The sequence below is a fragment of the Mobula birostris genome, chromosome 6 (genome assembly GCF_030028105.1).
Source record: "Mobula birostris isolate sMobBir1 chromosome 6, sMobBir1.hap1, whole genome shotgun sequence".
Lineage (NCBI taxonomy): Eukaryota > Metazoa > Chordata > Chondrichthyes > Myliobatiformes > Myliobatidae > Mobula > Mobula birostris.
The window spans coordinates 165,187,071-165,211,407 of NC_092375.1; the positions used below are offsets into that span (position 1 = coordinate 165,187,071).

The 24,337-nt window shown below is 40.7% G+C and overlaps 1 protein-coding gene across 1 annotated transcript; it reads left to right on the top strand.

Moving 5' to 3' along the window:
• Nucleotides 1–93: 93 nt before the first annotated feature.
• fkbp7 (FKBP prolyl isomerase 7) lies at nucleotides 94–24,337 on the top strand. Its single transcript, XM_072261783.1, has 4 exons — nucleotides 94–383; nucleotides 9,196–9,347; nucleotides 10,631–10,758; nucleotides 23,909–24,337. Exons 1-4 carry the CDS (start codon nucleotides 187–189, stop codon nucleotides 24,068–24,070), a joined length of 639 nt encoding a protein of 212 aa, XP_072117884.1. The 5' UTR covers nucleotides 94–186; the 3' UTR covers nucleotides 24,071–24,337.

A 24,337-nucleotide genomic window follows, 5' to 3' on the forward strand; every position in this document is an offset into this window, starting at 1 on the left:
TTTAGGGCAGGCGGGGTAGTAATTCAAGGGGCGGTGACAAACTAGTTAATTGACAGGCGCGTCCTCCAATAGAAAGGGCGCCGTTTGCCATGGTCACGTGGAACTATGATACGTGGCAGTCCGGAGCGTCAGTGAGAGTGGAGTCCCTGTGTAAATCAAAGTTTAGCAGCGCAAACAACATCCACCATGAACCGCCCGGGCGTTTTATTCTTCTGCTTGCTGGCTTCTTCTGCTCTCTTAAATCATATTGACGCGTTCCGAGAAGAAGTGAAGATCGAAGTTTTGTACAAGCCACAGTTCTGCCAACGGAGGAGCAAACGGGGAGATGCGCTGAATGCACATTGCGATGGTTACCTGGTGGATGGGACGAAGTTTTACTGCAGGTAAACTTATCTGAGCTTTAAAACATTTTGGTTGGTGGTACAGTAGTGTAGTGGCTATCACAGTTTAGTGCTATTTATTTATATTTGCTTTTGCATACTTTGTCTTCTGTACTCTGATTTTTTTAATTGATCCCGTTATAATTATTATTCGTGAACGCAACAAGCTAGGCAGCATCTGTAGGAAGAGGTATAATCGACGTTTCAGGCCGAGACCCTTCGTCAGGACCTCTTCCTCGAGATGCTGCCTGACCTGCTGAATTTCCAGCATCTACAGAATTCCTGTTGTTTGCATAATTATTATTTTATAAGTTTGCGTATGCCTACAGGAAAATGAAGCTTAGGCCTCTACATAGCGGCATATATGTACCTTGATAATAAATTTATTTTGAACTTTTCAATTCTGAGGCTGCGCTCTCTGGACCAGGACTCTCCCACTATTGTAAACGTCCCCCTGCATGGAGGCCTTTTAACTTCCCGTAGGCTTCAGTGATGGAGCGGTACGTCAAAGAAGCAGGCCCTTCTGACCATCTAGTCCGTGACAAACTCTTAATTCGCCTAGTCCCATCGACCCGCACCTGAACCATACTCTTAAATGTTGATTTTGATTTGCTTTCTTTCTTTTCAAATCTTTTTATTGTTATATTATACAGGAAGAATAACATGAGTACATCGAAGTAACAACACGTACAATGTCTCAAAAAAGACATTATCTTAAAGATAATTTTTTTGATTTGCTTTCTGTTAAAGGCCAGTCATAAAAAAATCACTAAGCAATTACCATCAACAGATCACTTGCAATACCAGAGGAAACAACACACTGGACTATTGTTACACCAAGTTCAAGAATGCCTACAATGCTATTCCACGCCCTCACTTCGAGAAGTCTGATCACCTGGCTGTACTTCTACTCCCTGAGTATAGGCAGAGACTGAAGTCTGCAGCACCAGTAGTGAGGGCCAAGAAGGTATGGACAAGGGAAGCACAGGAGTGCTTACAGGACTGCTTTGAATCGGTGGACTGGACTGTATTCATTAAAACCTGTGTGGATGAGTGTGTGCCTACAAAGACTTACTGTACATTCCCAAACCAAAAGCCGTGGATGAACCAGGAGGTACGTCGCCTGGTGAAGGCTAGATCTGTGGTATTCAAGTCTGGCAACCCAGGCCTGTGTCAGAAAACCAGGTATGATTTGCGGAGGGCTATTTCAAGGGTGAAAGGACAAATTAGAACGAGGTTGGAGGCGGTATCAGATGCATGGCAACTCTGGCAGGGTCTGCAAAACATTACTTCCTACAAAGCAAAACCCAGTAGTACAAATGGCAGCGATGCTTCACTACCAGATGAACTCAATGCCTCTATGCCCGCTTTGAAAGGAAGATCACAACTACAGCTATGAAGATCCCTGTGATCTCTGTCTCAGAGGCTGATGTTAGACTGTCTTTAAAGAGAGTGAACCCTCGCAAGGCGGAAGGTCCCGACGGAGTACCTGGTAAGGCTCTGAAAACCTGTGCCAACCAACTAGCGAGAGTATTCAAGGACATTTTCAACCTCTCACTGCTACAGGCAGAAGTTCCCACTTGCTTCAAAAAGGCAACAATTACACCAGTGCGCAAGAAGAATAATGTGAGCTGCCTTAACGACCAACACCTGGTAGCAGTCACATCGACAGTGATGAAACGCCTTGAGAAGTTGTTTATGACTAGACTGAACTCCTGCCTCAGCAAGGACCTGGACCCATTACAATTTGCCTATTGTCACAATAGGTCAACGGCAGACGCAGTCTCAGTGGCTCTTCACATGGCTTTAGACCACATAGACAACAAAAATACTTACGCCAGGATGCTGTTCATCGACTATAGCCCAGCATTTAATACCATCATTCCCTCAATCCGGATTGAGAAGTTGCAGAACCTGGGCCTCTGTACCTCCTTCTGTAGTTGGATCCTCGACTTCCTAAAAAGAAGACCACAGTCTGTGCGGATTGCTGATAACATATCCTCTTCGCTGACGATCAACACTGGTGCACCTCAGGAGTGTGTGCTTAGCCCACTGCTCTACTCCCTGTATACACATGACTGTGTGGCTAGGTGTAGCTCAAATACCATCTATAAACTTGCTGACGATACAACCATTGTTGGTAGAATCTCAGGTGGTGATGAGAGGGTGTACAGGAGTAAGATATGCCAACTAGTGGAATGGTGCCACAGCAACAACCTGGCACTTGATGTCAGTAAGATGAAAGAGCTGATTGTGGACTTCAGGAAGGGTAAGATGAAGGAACACATGCCAATCCTCAGAAGGATCGGAAGTGGAGAGAGTGAGCAGCTTCAAGTTCCTGGGTGTCAAGATCTCTGAGGATCTAATCTGGTCCCAACATATTGATGTAGTTATAAAGAAGGCAAGACAGCAGTTATACTTTGTTAGGAGTCTGAAGCAATTTGGTATGTCAACAAATACACTCAAAAACTTCTCTAGTTGTACTGTGGAGAGCATTCTGACAGGCTGCATTACTGTCTGGTATGGAGGGGCTACTGCACAGGACCGAAAGAAGCTGCAGAAGGTTGTAAATCTAGTCAGTTCCATCTTGGGCACTGGCCTACAAAGTACCCAGGACATCTTTAGGGAGTGGTATTTCAGAAAGGCAGCATCCATTATTAAGGACGTCCAGCACCCAGGGCATGCCCTTTTCTCACTGTTACCATCAGGTAGGAGATACAGAATCCTGAAGGCACACACTCAGCGATTCAGGAACAGCTTCTTCCCCTCTGCCATCTGATTCCTAAATGGACATTGAAGCTTTGGACACTACCTCACTTTGTTTAATATACAGTATTTCTGTTTTTGCACATTTTTAATAATCTGTACAATATATGTAATTGATTTGTTTTCTCTCTCTCTCTCTCTCTCTCTCTCTCTCTCTCTCTGCTAGATTATGTATTGCATTGAACTGCTGCTGCTAAGTTAACAAATTTCACATCCCATGCTGGTGATAATAAACCTGATTCCGATTCTGAAACCCGTTTTCAGGTTATCTGGATGAGCCAACCCTATTGTGTACCTATTCCGCAGACACTCCATGTCTCGCTAGTGCGGGCCTCTAATTGCTTTGAATAATAACTTTTGAAAAGTTTCAAACTTCTGGAGTTGACTGCCAGAAGTTACTAAACCGACAGGTTCTCCTCTTGCTCCCTGTGTGATTATTTTAATTCTATTTTCCAGCTGCAGTAGGTTTTTTAAAAAAAACTTTAAAATCTGTATATTTTTGCCTACTCAACTCGGTAGCATAATGGTTAGAGCGGCACTGTTATAGCACAGTGTGTTGGAGTTCAATTCGGGCATTCTCGGTAAGAAGTTTGTACGTCCTTCTAGTGAGTGAGTTGGGTTTTCCTCCCACATTCTGAAGACATACAGGTCAGTATTTTTAATGGCCATTGTAAATCGCCCTGGGATTAGGCTAGCATTTAGTAAATGGATTTCTGGACAGTGCAATTCTACTCTGTTTCTAAATAAAATAAACACACTGTGAAGCTTCTGATTTAAAGAATCATCCTGTTCAGCAAGGATAGACACTGGAATGAAAATCAAAACCTGATCATGTTGCAACTCTGAAATAAAACCAGAAAATGCTGGAAACACTCAGCAGGTCAGACAGTATCTGTGGAAAGGAAAACAAAGTTAATTGGCATTTTCAGGCCTCACATCCTGAAATTCTTACCCTTGATAAAAACCCAAATGTGTCTTGTGGCCACTCAAAACTGTGCCCACTTTTTCATTCTTTCATTTGAGTGTTTTCTCACACCACCACTTCTGCAGTAGCAATCAGACTCTGACTAAAATCACATATTCCCGTACTTCCTCCCCACGCCAGATTCTCCCCCTTTGCGGGCTTTCAGAGGCCGGGACTGTTCACTATTGATTGGTTTATCATGGTCTCACATACCAGGGGTCAGGTCTGCATACTGTCCGGACAGGTCAGGTTGTGGGGAAAGCAGTAACGGAACACAGGGTGGGGTGTTGAGGTTGCAGAGGAGGTGCTGTGCAGGCAGAGGGTAGGGCACAAAGACTACAGTGGCGCAGAGTGTGAGGTCTAGAGTTTCTCTCTTGTCGTACTAGGGAACCGTTCAGTGATCTGATACCAGTAGGGTAGAAGCTGTCCATCAGCCTGGTGGCGTGTGCTTTCAGGCTTCTGCTGACAGGACACAGCCTCAGAATGAAGAGGAATTTCTTCAGCCAGACGGTGGTGAAGCTGTGGAGTTCTTTGCCACAGGTGGCTCTGGAGGCCAGGTCGCCGGGTATATTTAAGGCAGAGGTTGACAGGTTCTTGATTGGTCGGTGAGAAGGCAGGAGATCGGGGCTGAAAGGAAAAATGGATCAGCTATGATGGTGGGGTAGACTTGATGGGCCAAATGGCCTAATTCTGCTCCTGTATCTTATTTCATAGCTTGTTCTGATGTAAAAATAAGTAATTTATATCCCTCTGCCTTTCAACTGTCTCTGATTCTGTTGACTTCAACATCTTTACCAGTGCCCTGGATAGGATTTTGCTGGCTTTGTTTCACTTTTATCATCAAGTCACCACCAATGTTCTGCCTACAATGGCCATCATGACCTCTTGGTTGCTAGCCATTTCAATCCCTTCCCATTTCCAACCTTGACCAATGCCCACACATTGCTGGAGGAACTCAGCAAGTCAGGCAACATCTGTGGAATAAACAGTTGACATTTTGGATTGAGACCCTTCATCAGCACTGGAAAGGAAGGGAAGAAGCACAAGCTAGCAGAGGATGGGTGAGATGAGGTGAAGGGGAAGGTGGGTGTGTTTGGGGGGGAGAAGGAATAGAGAAGCTGGGTGGAAGGAGGAATCTAATAGAAGAGGACAATGGAGCGTGGAAGAAAAGGAAGGAGGGGAACCAGTGTGAGATGCTGGTCTGGTGAAGAAGGGGTATCCAGAATATGAAATGAGAAGGGAAGGAGAGAAATTATTGAAGACATTGATATTCATACCTTCAGGTTAGAGGCTACCCAGACTGAATTTAAGGTGTTGCTCCACCAACATGAGCACAGAGGAGGCCATGGTCATGTGTTTTGGAATGGGTAGCCACCTGGAGATCATGCATTTTGCAGCAGATGTCAGTAAAAGTAGTTCTCTTCTCCTCCACCCCATCCCCAATTTTGTCGTCTCTCCGAGCACCAGATACAGTAGACTCGCAGGTAAGTCACACCTCACCATCCACATATCACTTGCCAGCTCCTGTTCCATTCCCCTCCCCCCACCTCTTTGTACTAGCCACCTTGTAACTTTCCCTTTGCCTCCAGAGGTTGCCTGACCTGCTGAGTTCACCCAGCAGTTTGTTTTTGGCTCAATCCAGCATCAACACTGTCTTGTTTCCAATCCATTAATAATTATTTTCCCATGCCCCTAAATTGTTGCTACTGCAGTTCAGTGCTTGGAAACATGGCGTTGGTTCCATATGCATACTAAAACTACCTCAGTTTACCCTCCTTCCTCCTGTTTTCAGCCTTGTTCAAACTGATGGAATATCTTCCTAATTTCAAAAATAATAGAAACTGTCTGGGAAAATGGAAACAATTGTCCGTCCTTCATTGTTGTGAGTTCTGTTCCTTGGCCACCAGCCCCCATGCCTCTCCTTGACCAAACTGAATCAGTTTGTAGAGTTGGCTTATTCAGGCCTTGCCTTTATTAGTTGAAATTTTCATCCATGCCTTTGTTCCTTGTACTCCTAGTTAGACTCCCATGTCCTTCTCTACAGTGGGCCAATCAAAAGTCTGCTGCCAATATCTTAAAATGCACCAATCATGTTCATTCTTCATGCTTCTGTTTGCTACTCTACACCAGCACTTGATAAAGCAGACTTCTGCTGTTAATAGACTGTCACCATTTCATGGTGTTGGCCTTCCTCATCTCCTTCGCTTTCTTCATCTGTTGTCATAAAGATATCAGTGCTCACTCTTCCAGTTTTGTTCTTCTGCACATTTCTGAATTTAAAAGATTGGAGCCCCAGTCTCCGAAATTTCTAAATTAGGTTTAGTTAAATGTGTTGCATTTGGCTTAATATCTGTGATTTCAGGAACAAATTCAATGAGGATTGGTAGTGGTATAAATTCTGCTTTGTCTGTTCACCGGCTGTTACTTCAACTTGCCTTCAGCTGTAGATCATGAAATTCTGTGTCAAAGAAACTTCCTGAAATTGACCATAGGGAATTTTTTAAATGGTTATAGATATAACCTGCTCTTAAAATAATTTTTAAATAGAAACATTAATCTGGTTAGGGACGTCCATCACCAATGCATTTAATTTTTCACACGACTACTTGAAGTTCCTATTTCACTTTCTTGTTCCCTGTATCAATATTCTGTCTTATTTTTATTAATGACTAGTGATGCCCAAAACTAATATCTGGTTTTAGCATTTGCTTTAACACTAGGTGGCACTGCCATTCTCCTCCCCCCCCCCCCCCCCCCCCCAAATGTATACTGTTCACAGTATACATTAACGATTTGGAAGAATTGAGAGGAAGAACAAATTATTCAGAGGATACAGAGAGATGTAGTTAAGTGAGTGAGCAAGGGTCTGGCAGGTAGTGATTAATACAAAGGAGTGTTGAAAAATCATGAGGTGTATGGCTGTAGAACATGTGCCAGGTTATGCTAATAGAAAGAGAAAACTTGAACTGGGTAAATTAACAACTTTAGAAGGTGGGTGCATGGATAGGAAAGGGTTAGAGGAATGGGCCTAGCTTGGGTGTGGATCTTGGTCAGTGTAGACCACTTGGGCCAAATGGCCTTGCTATAATGCTGAGATCCTGAGTCTGATGCCACAGATGGAAGACTTGGCTGATGAAATGGCTCATTGTGATACAAAGGGAGGAAGTAAGTTTCAGTAAATTGTAAAATTTCATATTAAATCTGGAAGGCCACAGTGTCCAAGTGGACAATATGGTCCTGTTCCTCAAGTTTTGTGGATTGTCTTTATAATAATGTAGGAAGCCAGTTACACATAACCAGAGTAAAACAAAAAATGCAGGAAGAACTCAGCAGGTCAGGCAGCATCAATGGAAAGGAATAAAGATTTCTTTATTAAAACAAATGTTTCTTTCCAGTTCTTATTTACAGTGCTATTCTGTTACAACACTGAAATGAGGTAGCCAGTGGTATTTGATTACAACGAGGATTGGCTATCCTTCCTTGCCCATCTGAATCTGTCTGCACCTTTAGAAACGGCTGACTGTTCTTCCCCGTAACTCTGTAGTGTCTCTCAGCCATGGGACTGGCCCTGTCAGGTTCCATTCCTGTTGAGGTCATGAATCATTGTTAATTCTGGTTACTGTATTATCAGATTAAAATGATTCACAAATGGAATCCATGCTAAAATTTTAACTCTTCAGTTCCTTATCTAAAGTTTTCTATATAATTCCTCCCTTAAAACCCGATTTAAATCTATCTTTTAGGACTAGATTTCAGATAATCTGTATTAACTTGCACAGCTTCCTATCACTTCTCCTCCTGTATTGCTTTCATGTGCACTGTACAAATTCAGATCTTTTATTCAGTAAAGAATAGGTAGTGGCTCCATATGTCACTACTGCAGGGTGTGACGACCCTGCCTTACACAAGTCCTGGCCTAAGCTGGCTCCAGCTGACAGTACCCGGTATGGGCCTCTATCCAGGGTTACACATCCCACTGCCTTGAGGGTATCTTCGGGAGAAGAGAAGGCTGAGGAGTAAACCCTACACAAATCCGGAGTGGAGCCCCTAAGGTGGTTGGATGACGTATCACGTCACCTCCCGGCAGCTCCTGCTGAAAGCTGATGCCAAATGTACTGCTTCGCATTCCTTTGGACCACATCCGTGAGGCCGAGAGGGGGATCTTGATGTCTGGGCAGCCCAGGATCTCCATATTCATCGCCCAGGTCTGCGCCCGGAAACCAGGCGCATCCATTGTCTACTTAGACAGACGGAGCCATTATTATCATCCAGTAAAGAGGAAACTTCTGGCTATTCTGCTGTTTTATATAATGCTGTTTTGCAATCTGTTTTCACTCTTGAACCAAGTCTAATGGCAAATATTTTCTTATCCCATTCAAGGAAGATCCATATTTCATCAGTCTGAATAATCCAATATTTCCAAGGCCTTATTGAATAGTTTTAGTCTTCCAAGTTCTGCAAAAGGGGATTCTTTTTGATTAAGTTATTGACATTTGATTGACCATTTTATATATTAAATAGATTGGCATACATATGTCATTTCCCTTGTATCAAGCATTGTTTTCAGTGTGTAGCCCAAGCTCTGGTATAAAGGACAACATTTTTTTAAAAAAGGATTTTCAGTTAATGTAAGAAAACCGTTTCTGATTTCTCCCCCCCCCCTTTTAAAGAAGTAACTGTTGTAATCACCTAAATCACTGCTATGAATGGAGGCATCTTCAGATACATCAAGCACAATTCTAGAAATATCAAGTTGAAAGCGATGTAGCTACCAACTGCAATGGGTGAAGAAATTAGATTTAAGCATTTTTTAGTACTGAATTATTAAATGTAAGTCTATAATATGGCAGATCACTAAGGGTGAGGCAGTGTTTTGTATTGATATGTATTGGATCATAGTAAAATGTAGAAACAACAATACATTTTTGGTTTGAATTTCTACTTATCATCTGGAGGATCTTTTGTATTCTTTAGTTTGCATATTTATCAAATGTTTCAGTTTCTTCATAAAGTCACTTTTTAATTGTTGTTCTGGTTTATTGAAATAATTAATCATTTAATCAAAAATATTTGTTTTCCTTATAGTCGTGAAGACAATGTAGGTCATCCTAAGTGGTTTGTGCTTGGTGTCGGCCAAGTAATAAAAGGATTAGACATTGGCATGACCGACATGTGTGAAGGAGAAAAAAGAAAACTAATTGTACCACCTTCACTGGGATATGGAATAAATGGGAAAGGTAATATCAAAAGTGAAATTGGTTAAAAGGGTGCCCTGTTTTTGCGATATTACTTAAGTTATTTTGTGGAAGTCTCATTTAATCTAATACAAGTTACATGAATAGTCTTGCCATTTAACCTTGAGGATCATCAGGCAGTGTAACACAGCTGAACAAGTTCATGATTGGTATCAATTTCAGAAAGAAAGTATGCATGTATTTATCTGTGTTGCATCAGAATGTGGAACATTTTAACCAAAAGCATGAACGTTATTTAAGAATTAATTTCAGGAATTATCTTTCAACACTAGAAAGCCATTGCCTTTTCATACACTGCAATAATGCATGATTACCTACGAGACAAACTTTGTTTTTATTAACAATGTTGAGATTGTTTGACATAAATATATAGCCTAATTGTTTCTAGCATGATATTCATTTCCTTGCATGTGATACTTATTTACGTGTCTGTGTTGCCTTGATTAATTGAAAATGTCACACTTCTAATATTTAAACTTTTTGTGCAGTGCTCTAGAAGATGGTTATCCACCTCCAAATCCAGTGATGCGTATGAGCGTTCGTGCATGCTGAGATAATGATGACTCTGGTCTTGTTAGAGTAGAATGCATGTAGTTATTTCAATACGGTATGTACACCCCGAATTGGTCATTGTTACTAACTCTACTAATAAGATTGATGGACTTGTAACTAAAAAAAACAAATCAGTGAAGAATTTCCAGAAGGGCCCCATAGCTCAGGAAGAAGATGACAGTGAATGAAACCTTGCCTGTATTACTCAATATTGTTTAATATCATTTAGTACACAAGCATAATGGAGAATGAAACTATTATTACATGGTTAAAGTACCATGAACATTTTTTAAACAAAAAATCAGATTATTAAGCATAAATTGGGTGGCTGGCAAAGAAGAGGTTAAGCATTTTGGAAAAACCCATTACCAGAGAGCAAGTAGTGCTGGGTCAGCATTTCTGGTAGAGGAGATTGGACGGGCATCGTTTGCAGTTTGGAAGACCTTACACTTTTGGGTGGGAGCATTGTACAAGGGGCAAACAATGTCCTTTTATGCACTGTTGTCACTGCTGGGGGTCTGTAAGACCTCAGACTGCAGGTTGTGGTGTTCTTTTCCATAAGGGCTGCAGCACTGATTTTAGAGGTAAGGGCATAAGCTGCACAATGCATGTGAACGGAGGAGGCAGCAGATCTCGGATAGGCATGCTAGGAGCATGCACAAAAATTGTGCTGAAATTTAATTTGGTATTGATTATTATTTTACTCTATGCAGATAAAATACCCCCTAATGCAACCCTGATTTTTGAAGTTGAACTCTATACAGTGAGAAATGGACCGCGGAGTGTGGAGTCTTTTAAAGCAATTGATTTGAATGGTGATCAACTACTCTCTGAGAAGGAGGTATGCCAGATTTTAAGTGCTCTCAGAGCCAACAGCATGATTGCATAGTCTACTGGTTACGACAGGCAGTCATTTAAGGTACTGTTCTGATGGCATTGGTTTGAATCCCTCTGTGGTCCTTGACAAATATAAAGGAAGTACAGTGGATTCTGGTTAATCGGGCAGCTGCTTATTTGGGACAACTCTTAACAAAGAGGAACTAATCAAGAATATAGCCGGTATTCCCTTTGTTTGGGACACTGTGCCACTTAATTGAGACATTTTCTAACTAATGTCAGTCATGTGCACTTGTGTGGCCATTAGACATTTCACGGTGCTTAGAGCAAACGTTTTAAAATGTCAGTTGCATGTGTTTGCTTTCAAGAAGCAGCAATTTTTTTTGTGACTGAAACTTGTTGCAAAATAAAACTTGTCACCGTGGTTTCAAGCATTACTACAAATTCACTGCTTCAAGTTAGGAACTATGAAGAATTTGAAGATATTGACAATGTTGATCTTGAATGTTACATTGAAAATAAAGATTTGGAGGATGCAGTAGTCAACAGTCAAAAGAACACAACAGGAATTAAATCTTTGATTGTACTGGCACTGTTCTAACTTGTTCTGTATCTAAGTACATAATTTATTACTGAATTTTTTTATGCCTTTTTAACTATTTCCATGAAACTTGGGCTGATTGGGGCAGCAGCTAACTGGATGTAAATATACTGGTCCCAATGGTTCCCAATTAACTAGGATCCACTGTACTTGAATCAGGGATAATCATGTCAGAAATGGTTATTGTGAATTGGCTGGAGAAAGAACTGGGTTCACAAATAACCATTGGTAAAGGGCCTCTGCCATCCTTCTTTTTGTGTACAACTTACTTGTGACCCTTAAGGGGCCAACTAAAGCACCTCAATTTGCTCTGTCAACAGGCAGCTAGGGACGCCGGCTAGGCTGTGATTGCCAGCCAAGTCACTGAGGTCCCCATCTTATGAACAATGACTAATTTGAAGTTTCCTCAAAAGACTACTGCACAGCTGAACACGCCTCACAAAGTGCTTCCCATTGTGTTCTGCTTTTGCAAGAGTGTAAGAGAAATTGGGACAGGAATGGATTGGTGGGGGGGGTGTAAAATGAAGTGGGAAGTTGGCCAGATTAGTGGGGGGGGGAGGAATGGAGGAGGGAAATTAATGCAATTGTTCAGTGGGTAGAAGGGACTACAATTTGTCAGTGGGGGCGCATGGGGTAATATATTTAGGAATATGATTTGCTACTTGATTATTGTGAGAGAAGGATTGTTGTATAGTGAGGAGTGGAAGTCATAGGCAAGGGTTCTGATAGTGCATGGATGAGGTGGATACCAAAAGCAAGCTGAGGAAGCAGATTACTTTACTTTCTTGATTTGATCATTTTCCCAGTGCCAGGTTGGTGACTGTGGGTGGAAGTCCTGTTTTTTTTTTGTTTTTTTTTTTTTTCAAACCCAAGCATGGTGAGTGTTTCTTTTTCACATGTGGCCTGGGCTTTGAGTGCACCGCTACAAGCCTGTAAGTGGCACTCCTGGGCATTTGATATTGAGGATGACTTGTTTCCACGCTGATTCTGTGGAACATGAGGTGACAAAGACATAAGTAAAGGCATCCGTTAGTCTTGTGAGACCATGCATCTGCTCCTGGAAAGTCTTCACTCTCCAGGGCACAGGCCCGGGCAAGGTTGTATGGAAGACCAGCAGTTGCCCATGCTGCAAGTCTCCCCTCTCCACGACACCAATATTGTCCAAGGGAAGGGCATTAGGACCCATACAGTTTGGCACCAGTGTCATCGCAGAGCAATGTGTGATTAAGTGCCTCGGCTGGGGCTCGAACTCACGACCTTCAGGTAGCTAGTCCAATACCTTAACCACTTGGCCACGTGCCCACAATGACTAAGGCAAATGTTCCATATATAGAGCAGGAGATACTTAATGGGATCATTGAGTAGTTTGTGAGATGGGGGAAGTGCATTGCCATTCATACCAGTCCACTACACGGCCCTGGTGCATGGAATCCAAGTTCTCTCACCATTCTACATGGTTGTTCTGGCTGTCCTGGTAACTGGTGTTCATGATCTCTAAATGATAATGCACTTTTATTTCAAGGAAGCTTTGTGCAGATCATTGAAACATCTGCCTGGTAATCTTCCTGTGATAGCTTGCAAGTCCAGTGTCAAACGTGACTAATATGGACTACCTATTATAGGTACATTGTATGTTATCAGGACCTTGATAAATGTTACATCATGCCTGGGACTTGTAATTTCATTTGTCAGTATTTGCATTATAAGACCATAAGATAGAGGAGCAGAAGTAGGCCATTTGGTCCATCGAGTCCGCCCCACTATTCACTCATGGGCTGATCCAATTCTTCCAGTCATCCCCACTCCCCTGCCTTCTACCCATACACTTTGATGCCCTGGCTAATCAAGAACCTATCTATCTCTGACTTAAATGCACCCAATGACTTGGCCTCCACAGCTGCTCGTGGCAACAAATTCCACAGATTTACCACCCTCTGACTAAAGTAATTTCTCAGCATCTCTGTACTAAATGGACGCCCTTCAGTCCTGGAGTCATACCCTCTTGTCCTAGACTCCCCTACCATGGGAAAAGACTTTGCCATATCTAATTTGCTCAGACCTTTTAACATTCAGAATGTTTCTATGATGTCTCTCCTCCTCTTCCCCCCCCCGACCCTCATTCTCCTGAAGTCCAGGGAATACAGCCCAAGAGCTGCCAGACATTCCTCCTATGGTAACCCTTTCATTCCTGGAATCATTCTTGTGAATCTTCTCTGATCCCTCTCCTATGTCATTTTATCATTTCTAAAATAAGGAGCCCAAAACTGCACACAGTACTTCAAATGTGGTCTCACGAGTGCCTTACGGAGCCTCAACATCACATCCTTGCTTTTGTATTCTATACCTCTAGAAATGAATGCCAGCATTGCATTCGCCGCCTTCACCACTAACTCAACCTGGAGGTTAACCTTTAGGGCAGTAGTCCTCAACCACCGAGCCACGAGGAAACGGTATGAGTCAGCTGCACCTTCCCTCATTCCCTGTCACGCACAGTTGAACTTGAACCCCCCCCACCGGTCAGTCGGTCCGCAAGAATATCATCAATATTAAACCGGTCCATGGTGCACAGAAGGTTGGGGACCCCTGCTTCAGTATATCCTGCACAAGGACTCCCAAGTTCCTTTGCATGTCTGCATTTTGAATTCTCTCCCCATCTAAATAATAGTCTGCCTGTTTATTTCTTCCACCAAAGTACATGACCATACACTTTCCAACATTGTATTTCATTTGCCACTTCTTTGCCCATTCTTCCAACCTATCCAAGTCTCTCTGCAGACTCTCCGTTTCCTCAGCACTATCGGCCCCTCCACATATCTTCGTGTCGTCAGCAAATTTAGCCACAAATTCATTAATGCCGTAGTCCAAATCATTGACATACATCATAAAAAGCAGCGATCCCAACACTGACCCTGTGGAACTCCACTGGTACCCAGCAGCCAGCCAGAATAGGATCCCATTATTCCCACTCTGTTTTCTGCCGATCAGCCAATGCTCCACCCACGCTAGTAACTATAATTCCATGGGCTCTTATGTTGCTAAGCAGCCTCATGTGCGGCACCTTGTCAAAGGCTTTCTGAAAATCCAAGTACACCACATCTACTGCACCTCCTTTGTCTACCCTGCTTGTAATTTCCTTAAAAAATTGCGGTAGGTTAGTCAGGCAGGATTCTCCTTTCAGGAAACCATGCTGGCTTTGGGCTATCTTGTCATGTACCTCCAGGTGCTCTGTAATCTCATCTCTAACAATTGATTACAACAACTTCCCAACTACTGATGTCAGGCTAACAGGTCTATAGTTTCCTTTCTGCTGCCTCCCACCCTTCTTAAATAGCGGAGTAACATTTGCAATTTTCCAGTCATCCGGTACAATGCCAGAATCTGTCGATTCTTGAAAGATCATTGTTAATGCCTCCGCAATCTCTCCAGCTACTTCCTTCAGAACCTGAGGGTGCATTCCATCAGGTCCAGGAGATTTATCCACCCTCAGACCATTAAGCTTCCTGAGTACTTTCTCAGTCATAATTTTCACTGCACCTACTTCACTTCCCTGACACTCTTGGATGTCCGGTATACTGCAGATGTCTTCCACTGTGAAGACTGATGCAAAATGCGCTTTCATTTCCTCTGCCATCTCTGTCTCTCATTACAATATCTCTAGTGTCATTTTTTTATTGGTCCTATATCTGCCCTTAACTCTCTTTTACCCTTTATATACTTAAAAACTTCTTTCTTTTTAAATCTTTTTATTGAATAAGTATACAAAAGGGTAAGCCATAAGGACACTAATACACTGTTAAAATATAATAAAATTACGGGAGATATTAATACAAAAAAAATGATACAAACAATGTACTTTAAACATAACATACTAAGGTAACATAATAGTATACTAATTTTTATATATATATATAGAGAAAAGGGAAAAAAAACCCAAAAAAAACCACCGTGCAACTAACTAAAAGCAAAGCAAAGCAATGGGCTAACTTGGAACCAAGCAGAGTTAAAAAACTTAAAATCACATCCTCAATCCCGACCTCCATTAAAAACAGTTTTAAAAAAAACAAGGTATATAAATATGGAGCAAAAAAGGAGAAAAAAAAATTACATTAAATGAAAATATTGAATAAAAGATCTCCAGGTCTGTTCAAATTTAAGTGAGGAATCATAAAGATTGCTTCTAATTTTCTCCAAATTCAAGCATAATATCGTCTGAGAAAACCAAAAAAAGGTAATTGGAGCATTAAGCTCTTTCCAATGTTGTAAGATACATCTTTTCGCCATTAAAGTAAGAAATGCAATCATTCTACGGGCTGAAGGAGAAAGATTACTGGAAATCTTAGGTAGTCCAAAGATAGCAGTAATAGGGTGAGGAGAGATATCTATATTCAATACCTTGGAGATAATATTAAAAATGTCTCTCCAAGAAGTTTCCAGAGTAGGACAAGACCAGAACATATGAGTTAAAGAGGCTATCTGCCCGGACATCTATCACAAAAAGGATTAATATGAGAATAAAAGCGAGCTAATTTATCTTTGGACATATGTGCTCTATGAACAACTTTAAATTGAATTAGGGAATGTTTAGCGCAAATAGAGGAAGTATTGACTAATTGTAAAATCTGCCCCCAGTCATCCACGGAAATGATAGACCCCAATTCCTGTTCCCAATCTACCCTAATCTTATCAAATGGAGCTTTCCTAAGTTTCATAATAATATTATAAATCATAGCTGATGCACCTTTCTGACATGGATTAAGGTTAATTATAGTATCTAAAATGTATGTAGGAGGAAGCATTGGAAAAGAAGAAAGTATAGTACTTAGGAAATTTCTAACTTGTAGATATCTAAAATATATTCTTGATAAATTATATTAGATAATTGTTCAAAAGACATAAGGGAACCATCTAAAAATAAATCCAAAAACTGTGAAATACCCTTAGTCTTCCAAATTTGAAAAGCACGATCCGTAAAAGAGGGAGGAAAAAATATGTTACCTAAAATAGGAATCAATAGCCCAAATTGGTTAAGATCAAAAAATTTTCTGAATTGAAACCAAATACGTAACGTATATTTAACTATCGGGTTGGATACCTGTTTGAGGCGTTTCAAATCAAAAGGAAGGGAGGAACCTAAAATAGAGCTAAGTGTATAGCCCTGAACAGATTGTAATTCCAATGCTACCCATTTTAGGAATGGATAGTATATCCTGGTCAAGTAACCAAAATTTCATATGTCGAATATTAATTGCCCAATAATAAAATCTAAAGTTGGGTAATGCTAAACCTCCATCTCTCTTAGCTTTCTGTAAATGTATTTTACCCAGTCTCAGGTTTTTATTTTGCCAAATAAATGAAGAAATTTTTGAGTCCACTTTATCAAAAAAAGATTTTGGAACAAAGATTGGTAATGCCTGAAATGTATATAGAAATTTTGGCCAAAAAAAACATCTTAACTGCATTAATATGACCAATCAAAGTTAAATATAAAGGAAACTATTTAGATGAAAGTTGAGTAATATGGTCAATTAAGGGTAAAAAGTTAATCTTAAATAAATCTTTGTATTTACAAGTAATTTTAATCCCAAGATATGAAAAATAATTATTAATCAATTTAAATGGAAAGTTATGATATAAGGGAAGTTGTTTATTAATCGGGAAAAGTTCACTCTTACTAAGATTTAATTTATAACCTGAAAAGAGACTAAATTGTGCTAATAACTCTAAAACAGCAGGGATGGATTTTTGAGGATTAGAAATATGTAGAAGTAAATCATCAGCATAGAGTGATATTTTATGGGACTTTAAGCCCCGAGTTATCCCAGTAACATTTGGAGATTCTCGAATGGCAATTGCAAGAGGTTCTAATGCAATATCAAATAATAAAGGACTAAGAGGACAACCTTGTGGAGTACCTCGAAAAAGAGGGAAAAATGGTGAGCTAGTACGGACCGAGGCCACAGGAGAATGATATAACAGTTTGATCCAGGATATAAATTTCGAGCTAAAATTAAACATTTCAAGCACCTTAAATAAGTAAGGCCATTCTACTCTATCAAAAGCTTTCTCAGCATCTAAAGAGATAACACACTCAGGAACATTTTGTGAGGGGGTATAAACAATATTTAACAGTGTACGCATGTTATAAAAAGAGTAACGACCTTTAATAAAACCCGTTTGGTCTTCCGAAATAATAAAAGGAAGTACTTTTTCTAATCTGTTTGCTAATAACTTAGAAAAAAACTTTAGAATCAACATTTAATAAAGATATTGGTCTATAAGATGCACATTGAGCAGGATCTTTATCCTTCTTTAATATTAGAGAGATTGACGCTCTATTGAAAGATTTGGGAAGTTTACCAAGTTTTAATGAAGCCTCGAAAACCCTACAGAACCAAGGGATTAATGAAGATGCAAAACATTTATAAAATTCTACAGTAAACCCATCAGGGCCAGGAGCTTTCCCCAAATTCATGGAGGAAATGACATTCTTAATCTCATCAGTGGTAATGGGAGTATCTAACATAGAAGGCATATCCTGTGAAATCTCAGGGAAGTCTAGGTTATCTAAAAAATCGCTCATATATTTAGAGTCTCAAGGAGACTCTGATTGATATAAGGAAGAATAAAAATCACAAGGTTTGATTAATCCCAGCATGATCAAGTATCAGTCGGTCATTTTGATTATAAATCTGATTAATTTGAGATTTAGCATAATTAGACTTCAATTGGTTAGCCAGCAGTTTGCCAATTTTGTCACTGTGTACATAAAATTCACTTCTTGTTTTCTTTAATTGGTTTACAATCGAGGACGAAAGTAATAAACTGTGTTCCATTTGAAGTTCAGTTCTTTGTTTATATAACTCCTCAGAGGGGACTGTAACATATTTCTTATCAATTTCCTTAATCTTGTCCACAATTACCAACTCCTCCTGCTTCAGCTTCTTCCTCAAAGCAGCAGAGTACGAGATCATCTGACCACGAATATAAGCTTTAAAAGTATCGCAAAGGATGTTCACAGAAATATCCTCTGTATAGTTGATTGTTTAAAAAAAAAAGATCAATCTGTTCATTCATAAAGTTAACAAAGTCCGAGTCCTGAAGCAACAGCGAATTAAAGCACCATCTATTATTTTGTGTATTGGCCTGAATTTTAATAGAAAGCTTAAGTGGAGCATGATCCGAAATGGTTATAGAGTCATAATCACATTTAATCACTGAAGAAATAAGACGAGAGTCAATAAAGAAATAATCAATTCTTGAATAGGAATGGTGAACATGTGGAAAAAAAAAAGAAAAATCTTTTTCCTGAGGATGCAAAAAACGCCAAATGTCCATCGACCCAGAATCAGAGAGGAATGAATTAATCAAAGTTGCAGATTTATTAGGTAAGCTCCGTAGAGGAGCCGAACGGTCCAAAACTGGAGATAAACAGGTATTAAGATCTCCGCCCCAGATCAATGAAAACTCATTCAAATTCAGGAACTGATTGAATAATGATTTATAAAATTCCAGACAGTCCATATTAGGAGCATAAACATTAACCAAAACTACCTTTTTATTAAATAGTAGACCACTAACCAGTAGAAATCTACCATTCGGATCAGAAGTAATATCATGTTGTATAGAAGTAACTGAGGAATCTATAAAACTAGAGACGCCTCGAATCTTAGCGTTGGAGTTCGAATGAAACTGTTGACCCTTCCAGAATTTAAAAAAACGTAGTCTGACCCCCTCTGCACATGGGTCTCTTGTAAAAATAAAATTTGTGCTTTAAGTCTCCGGAACACTTTAAAAACTTTTTTTCTTTTAATAGGATGATTAAGACCATTAGTATTCCAGGAGACAAAATTAATAATAGACTCCATAAACCCTAAAGTCAACCCGCAACAAGGAGGATTGACGATAGGCTCGACCCATGAACCCGGAAAGGGAACAGAAAAAATAAGAGATACCGGGAAGGAGAACGCAACCAATACTTCAATAGTGTACATAGCCCAAGAAGAAAGAAACTAAAACGTGAAGCCCGTCCCACCACCCCCCCACCCCATGACCCCAAGGCTAAATCTAACACAGACCAGCCAGAAAGAAGCAAGCACTAAAACTACCCCCACGACTTCTGGTATACGCTCCCTAAAAAAAGTGAAATATAAAAAAGATCAGCTAGTTATAAAACAGTAAAAGAATAAAAAAAGTTAAATCTATTAAAACAAACACTTAATATAACAGAGAAAAAGCCAGAAAATATAAAAAAAACGCAACAAACCCCAGACTCTATGAGTAAACAAAAAAAGAAATGAAATTATTAACATAAACTAGTTATGAAAACCTACAAAAAGAAGTAGATTTAAAAACTACAAAATTTAAGGCCTCAAAGGAAATACGTAGAATGACGGTGAGGGAATAACCACCCAGAATCCCCTGGGAAAAAGAAAGGAATGACGCAGATAGAAAGAAAGTTTAGCAACCATATTAATTAATCAAAAATAAACTCTTCTGCTCATATAAGGCAAAAAAAAATTAAGACTGACAAATTCACAACCTCCGATCAAACGGAGATAGTTAAAAATTACGATTAAGATGTTGAAGGTGAAAATTGATCCAGATAACTCTGGGCATCCGATGGAGATTCAAAAAAATGGAGGGCTCCATCCAACGTACGAATCCTTAGACGTGCAGGGTAAAGCAGTGCTGGTTTTAAATCCATCTTGTAGAGTTCCGACATCACAGATCTGTAACGAACCCGTTGATCCCGAATTGGTTTACTGAAATCCTCCACGAATTGGAACTTAAGATCCAAAAAATCAAGCAACACACATCAAAGTTGCTGGTGAACGCAGCAGGCCAAGCAGCATCTGTAGGAAGAGGTGCAGTCGACGTTTCAGGCCGAGACCCTTCGTCAGGACAAACTGAAGGAAGAGTGAGTAAGGGATTTGAAAGTTGGAGGGGGAGGAAATCTGTCGCATCTGCTCTCAGGATGAGGCTTTTCATTCTAGGATGAGGGAGATGTCTTCCTTTTTTAAAGAAAGGGGCTTCCCTTCCTCCACTATCAACTCTGCTCTTAAACGCATCTCCCCCATTTCACGTACATCTGCTCTCACTCCATCCTCCCACCATCCCACTAGGAATAGGGTTCCCCTGGTCCTCACCTACAACTCCACCAGCCTCCAGGTCCAACATATCATTCTCCGTAACTTCCGCCACCTCCAACGGGATCCCACCACTAAGCACATCTTTCCCTCCCCCCCCCCTGCATTCCGCAGGGATCGCTCCCTACAGAACTCCCTTGTCCATTCGTCCGCCCCATCCCTCCCCACTGATCTCCCTCCTGGCACTTATCCGTGTAAGCGGAACAAGTGCTACACATGCCCTTATACTTCCTCCCTTACCACCATTCAGGGCCCCAAACAGTCCTTCCAGGTGAGGCAACACTTCACCTGTGAGTCGACTGGGGTGATATACTGCGTCCGGTGCTCCCGATGTGGCTCTGTCCGCCAGAGAAAGCAGGATCTCCCAGTGGCCACACATTTTAATTCCACATCCCATTCCTATTCTGACATGTCTATCCACGGCCTCCTCTACTGTAAAGATGAAGCCACACTCAGGTTGGAGGAACAACACCTTATATTCCGTCTGGGTAGCCTCCAACCTGATGGCATGAACATCGACTTCTCTAACTTCCGCTAGGCCCCACCTCCCCCTAGTACCCCATCTGTTACTTATTTTTATACACACATTCTTTCTCTCACTCTCCTTTTTCTCCCTCTGTCCCTCTGAATATACCTCTTGCCCATCCTCTGGGTCCCCCCCCCCTTGTCTTTCTTCCCGGACCTCCTGTCCCATGATCCTCTCGTATCCCCTTTTGCCTATCACCTGTCCAGCTCTTGGCTCTATCCCTCCCCCTCCTGTCTTCTCCTATCATTTTGGATCTCCCCCTCCCCCTCCAACTTTCAAATCCCTTACTCACTCTTCCTTCAGTTAGTCCTGACGAAGGGTCTCGGCCTGAAACGTCGACTGCACCTCTTCCTACAGATGCTGCTTGGCCTGCTGCGTTCACCAGCAACTTTGATGTGTGTTGCTTGGATTTCCAGCATCTGCAGAATTCCTGTTGTTTATCCAAAAAATCAATGTAACCTTTAGATCGAACGAAACGAAACAGTTTCTCTTTGTCTTGAAAGTAATGAAAGCGTAAGATGATATGTCGAGGTTTATCTGACTTAAACGAGTATGATGGAACTTTGTGAACGCGATTCAATAACGGTGGTTGGTCAGGAAATACAGTAGGAAATGCATCTTTTAAAAGTTGAGAAAAATACTTCATAGGGTTATCAGATTCAACAGCTTCACGCACCCCAATCATTCGAAGATTCTGCCGTCGCATTCTGGATTCTAAGTCAGAGTTTTTAAAGGTCGGAAAGTCAGGTTTCTTCTTCTTTACATTAATTGTTTCTTCGATTTTCTCCATCTTAAGTTCATTTTGTAGCGTGGATTTTTGAAGATCAGATATAGCCGACTGATGTTCCATAATAGATGTTTGTATCTTATCGATTGAATCGGCAATTTTCTGGAAATTAATTGAAATTTTCGCACGAATCAGCTCCGTAACAGAGGTTGAAATTTCCCTTTGAATTAGCTCCGATATAGCTTTCAAAGTCAACGGTGGTTCAGTCGGAGGATAATCGGTACCTTTCGGTCTAACCGGAGGTTTGCCGTCCTTCCCGTTTTTTCCATTCTTAGACATAGCAGACCTTAAACGCATCGGATTATCAAAGAGCCCAATTTATTTCAAAATATTGTAAAAGTCGATGCCTTAATGGTTAATTAAAATATAGCTGATCATAAGAAGAAAAACTCAGAGGTAATGGAGCGAGTCAAGAACACGACTTCACTCCATGAGCGCTACCGGAAGTCTCCTATACTTAAAAACTTCTAGTGTCTTTTTTGATATTAGTCACCAGCTTCCTTTCATAATTCATTTTTTCCTTCCTAATGACCCTCTTACTTCTGTAAGTTTTTAAAAGCTTCTCAATCCTCTCTTCCCACCAGCTTTGGCTTCCATGTATGCCCTCTCTTTTGCTTTCACTTTGGCTCTGACTTCACTTGACAGCCACAGTTTTGTCCTCCTTCCACTCGTTTTTTCAGAATCTCCAGCCATTGCTGCTCTGCTGTCTTTCCTGCTACTGACCTTTCCAGTGAACTTTGACCAGTTCCCCCCTCATGCCATTGTAATTTCCTTTATTCCACTGAAAAGCAGTCACATTGGAATTTAGTTTCTCCTTCTCAAATTTCAAAGTGAACTCGATCATATTGTGATCACTGTTTCCCAAGCATTCCTTAACCTTGAGCTCTCTTAACGCTTCTGGATCATTGCACAACACCCAATCCAGCACAGCTGATCCCCTAGTGGGCTCAACAACAAGCTGTTCTAAAATGCCATCTGTTAGACATTCTACAGATTCTCACTTGAGGTCCAGTACAGACCTGGTTTTCCCAATCCACTTTCATGTTAAAATCCCCAATGATTATCATGACATTGCCCTTCTGACATAGCTTTTCTATCTCCTCCTGTAATTTGTAATCCACATCCCAGCTGCAGTTTGGAGGCCTGTATACAACTGCCATTAGGGTCTTTTTACCCTTGCCATTTCTTAACTCAACCCATAGAGACATTGCACCTTTTCGGACCCATGTCATCCCTTTCTAATGATTTGATACTATTTCTTATACACCACCCCCTCAGCCTACTAACCTATCTTTCCAACACACCATATATCTTTGGATGTTCTGCTCCCAATGGCAGCCATCCTTTAGCCACAACATACTTGCCAATCTTGTAGCTGAATTTCAAGATCGTCCATTTTATTTCTTATGCTGCATGCTTTCAAGTATAACACTTTCAGTCCAGTATTTGTTGCTTTCTGTTTTAACCGCACCACGCCTCTATTGCCCTGTAACTCATTCCACTGGCTGTGACTATGCCTCATCTCCTACCTGTCCTTTCCATCATCTCTGTTGCATGCTATCTTTGATTTATTTCTGTTTTCCCCCTTCCTCAGTCCTATCGCTCCAATTCCCATCCCCCTGCCAAATTAGTTTAAGCCCTCCCTAACAGCTCTATCCGACTGATGAACATTATATTCAAGTAAAACACTTGGATGTGCATTTAAATTCTATTACTGGCAGTGCTAGAGGGAAAACTTGAGAGCTGGATTAGACTGTGGAGCCAGCAGAGAGACAGTGGCTTTCATTTGAACCCCAGCCCTGCCCTTGCTCCAGGTTTGTGATCCTTGGCCAAAATGTCTAATCCTCTCAACCTGAAATTCCTTCTGCCACCCTAACCAACTAACAATTATAAGCCCTAAGTTTCTCTCTCCTACTGCTCACAAACTAGTGTACCTTATTATATGGTTTGAAAATGCTCTTAATAAATGTCCGTAACTTTTTTCAGTTTGGAAGTATTGTTTGACTTTGGAGTATCCTCTTTTGTGTCTTTGCAGTCTCCTAAGACCAGTGATTACTTGTGTAGATTTGAAATGCATTTTTTTAATAATTTCAGTTGAAGATATATGTGCACGAAGAGTTTACAAGAGATAACAGAATCCAAGATCCCTCTTACAAGGAAAAAGTTCTCTATGATATTCTTCGAAAAAATGACCTCAATGGAGATGGCTACATTTCTGCTAGAGAATACAATGTTTTCAATCATGATGAGCTTTAGAATTGTGCTATAAAATTGAATTTCTATCTATTAAAGTACAGTGTATTTTTTTTTTGAATATCTATAAACTTTTTAAATGTACATTTACTGTGGTACTGCAATGAGCAAACATACTGCAAAGCATCACCTTTTTGATGTCTAAAATGTTTTTTAAGCCTGACATTATGGTTGATATTCACAAAAACTGAACTGTGTAACTCTCCTTTTTAGAATTTAAATAATATTGTACTGTTTTGATCACTCAAATAAATATTTTGAGCAAATGAA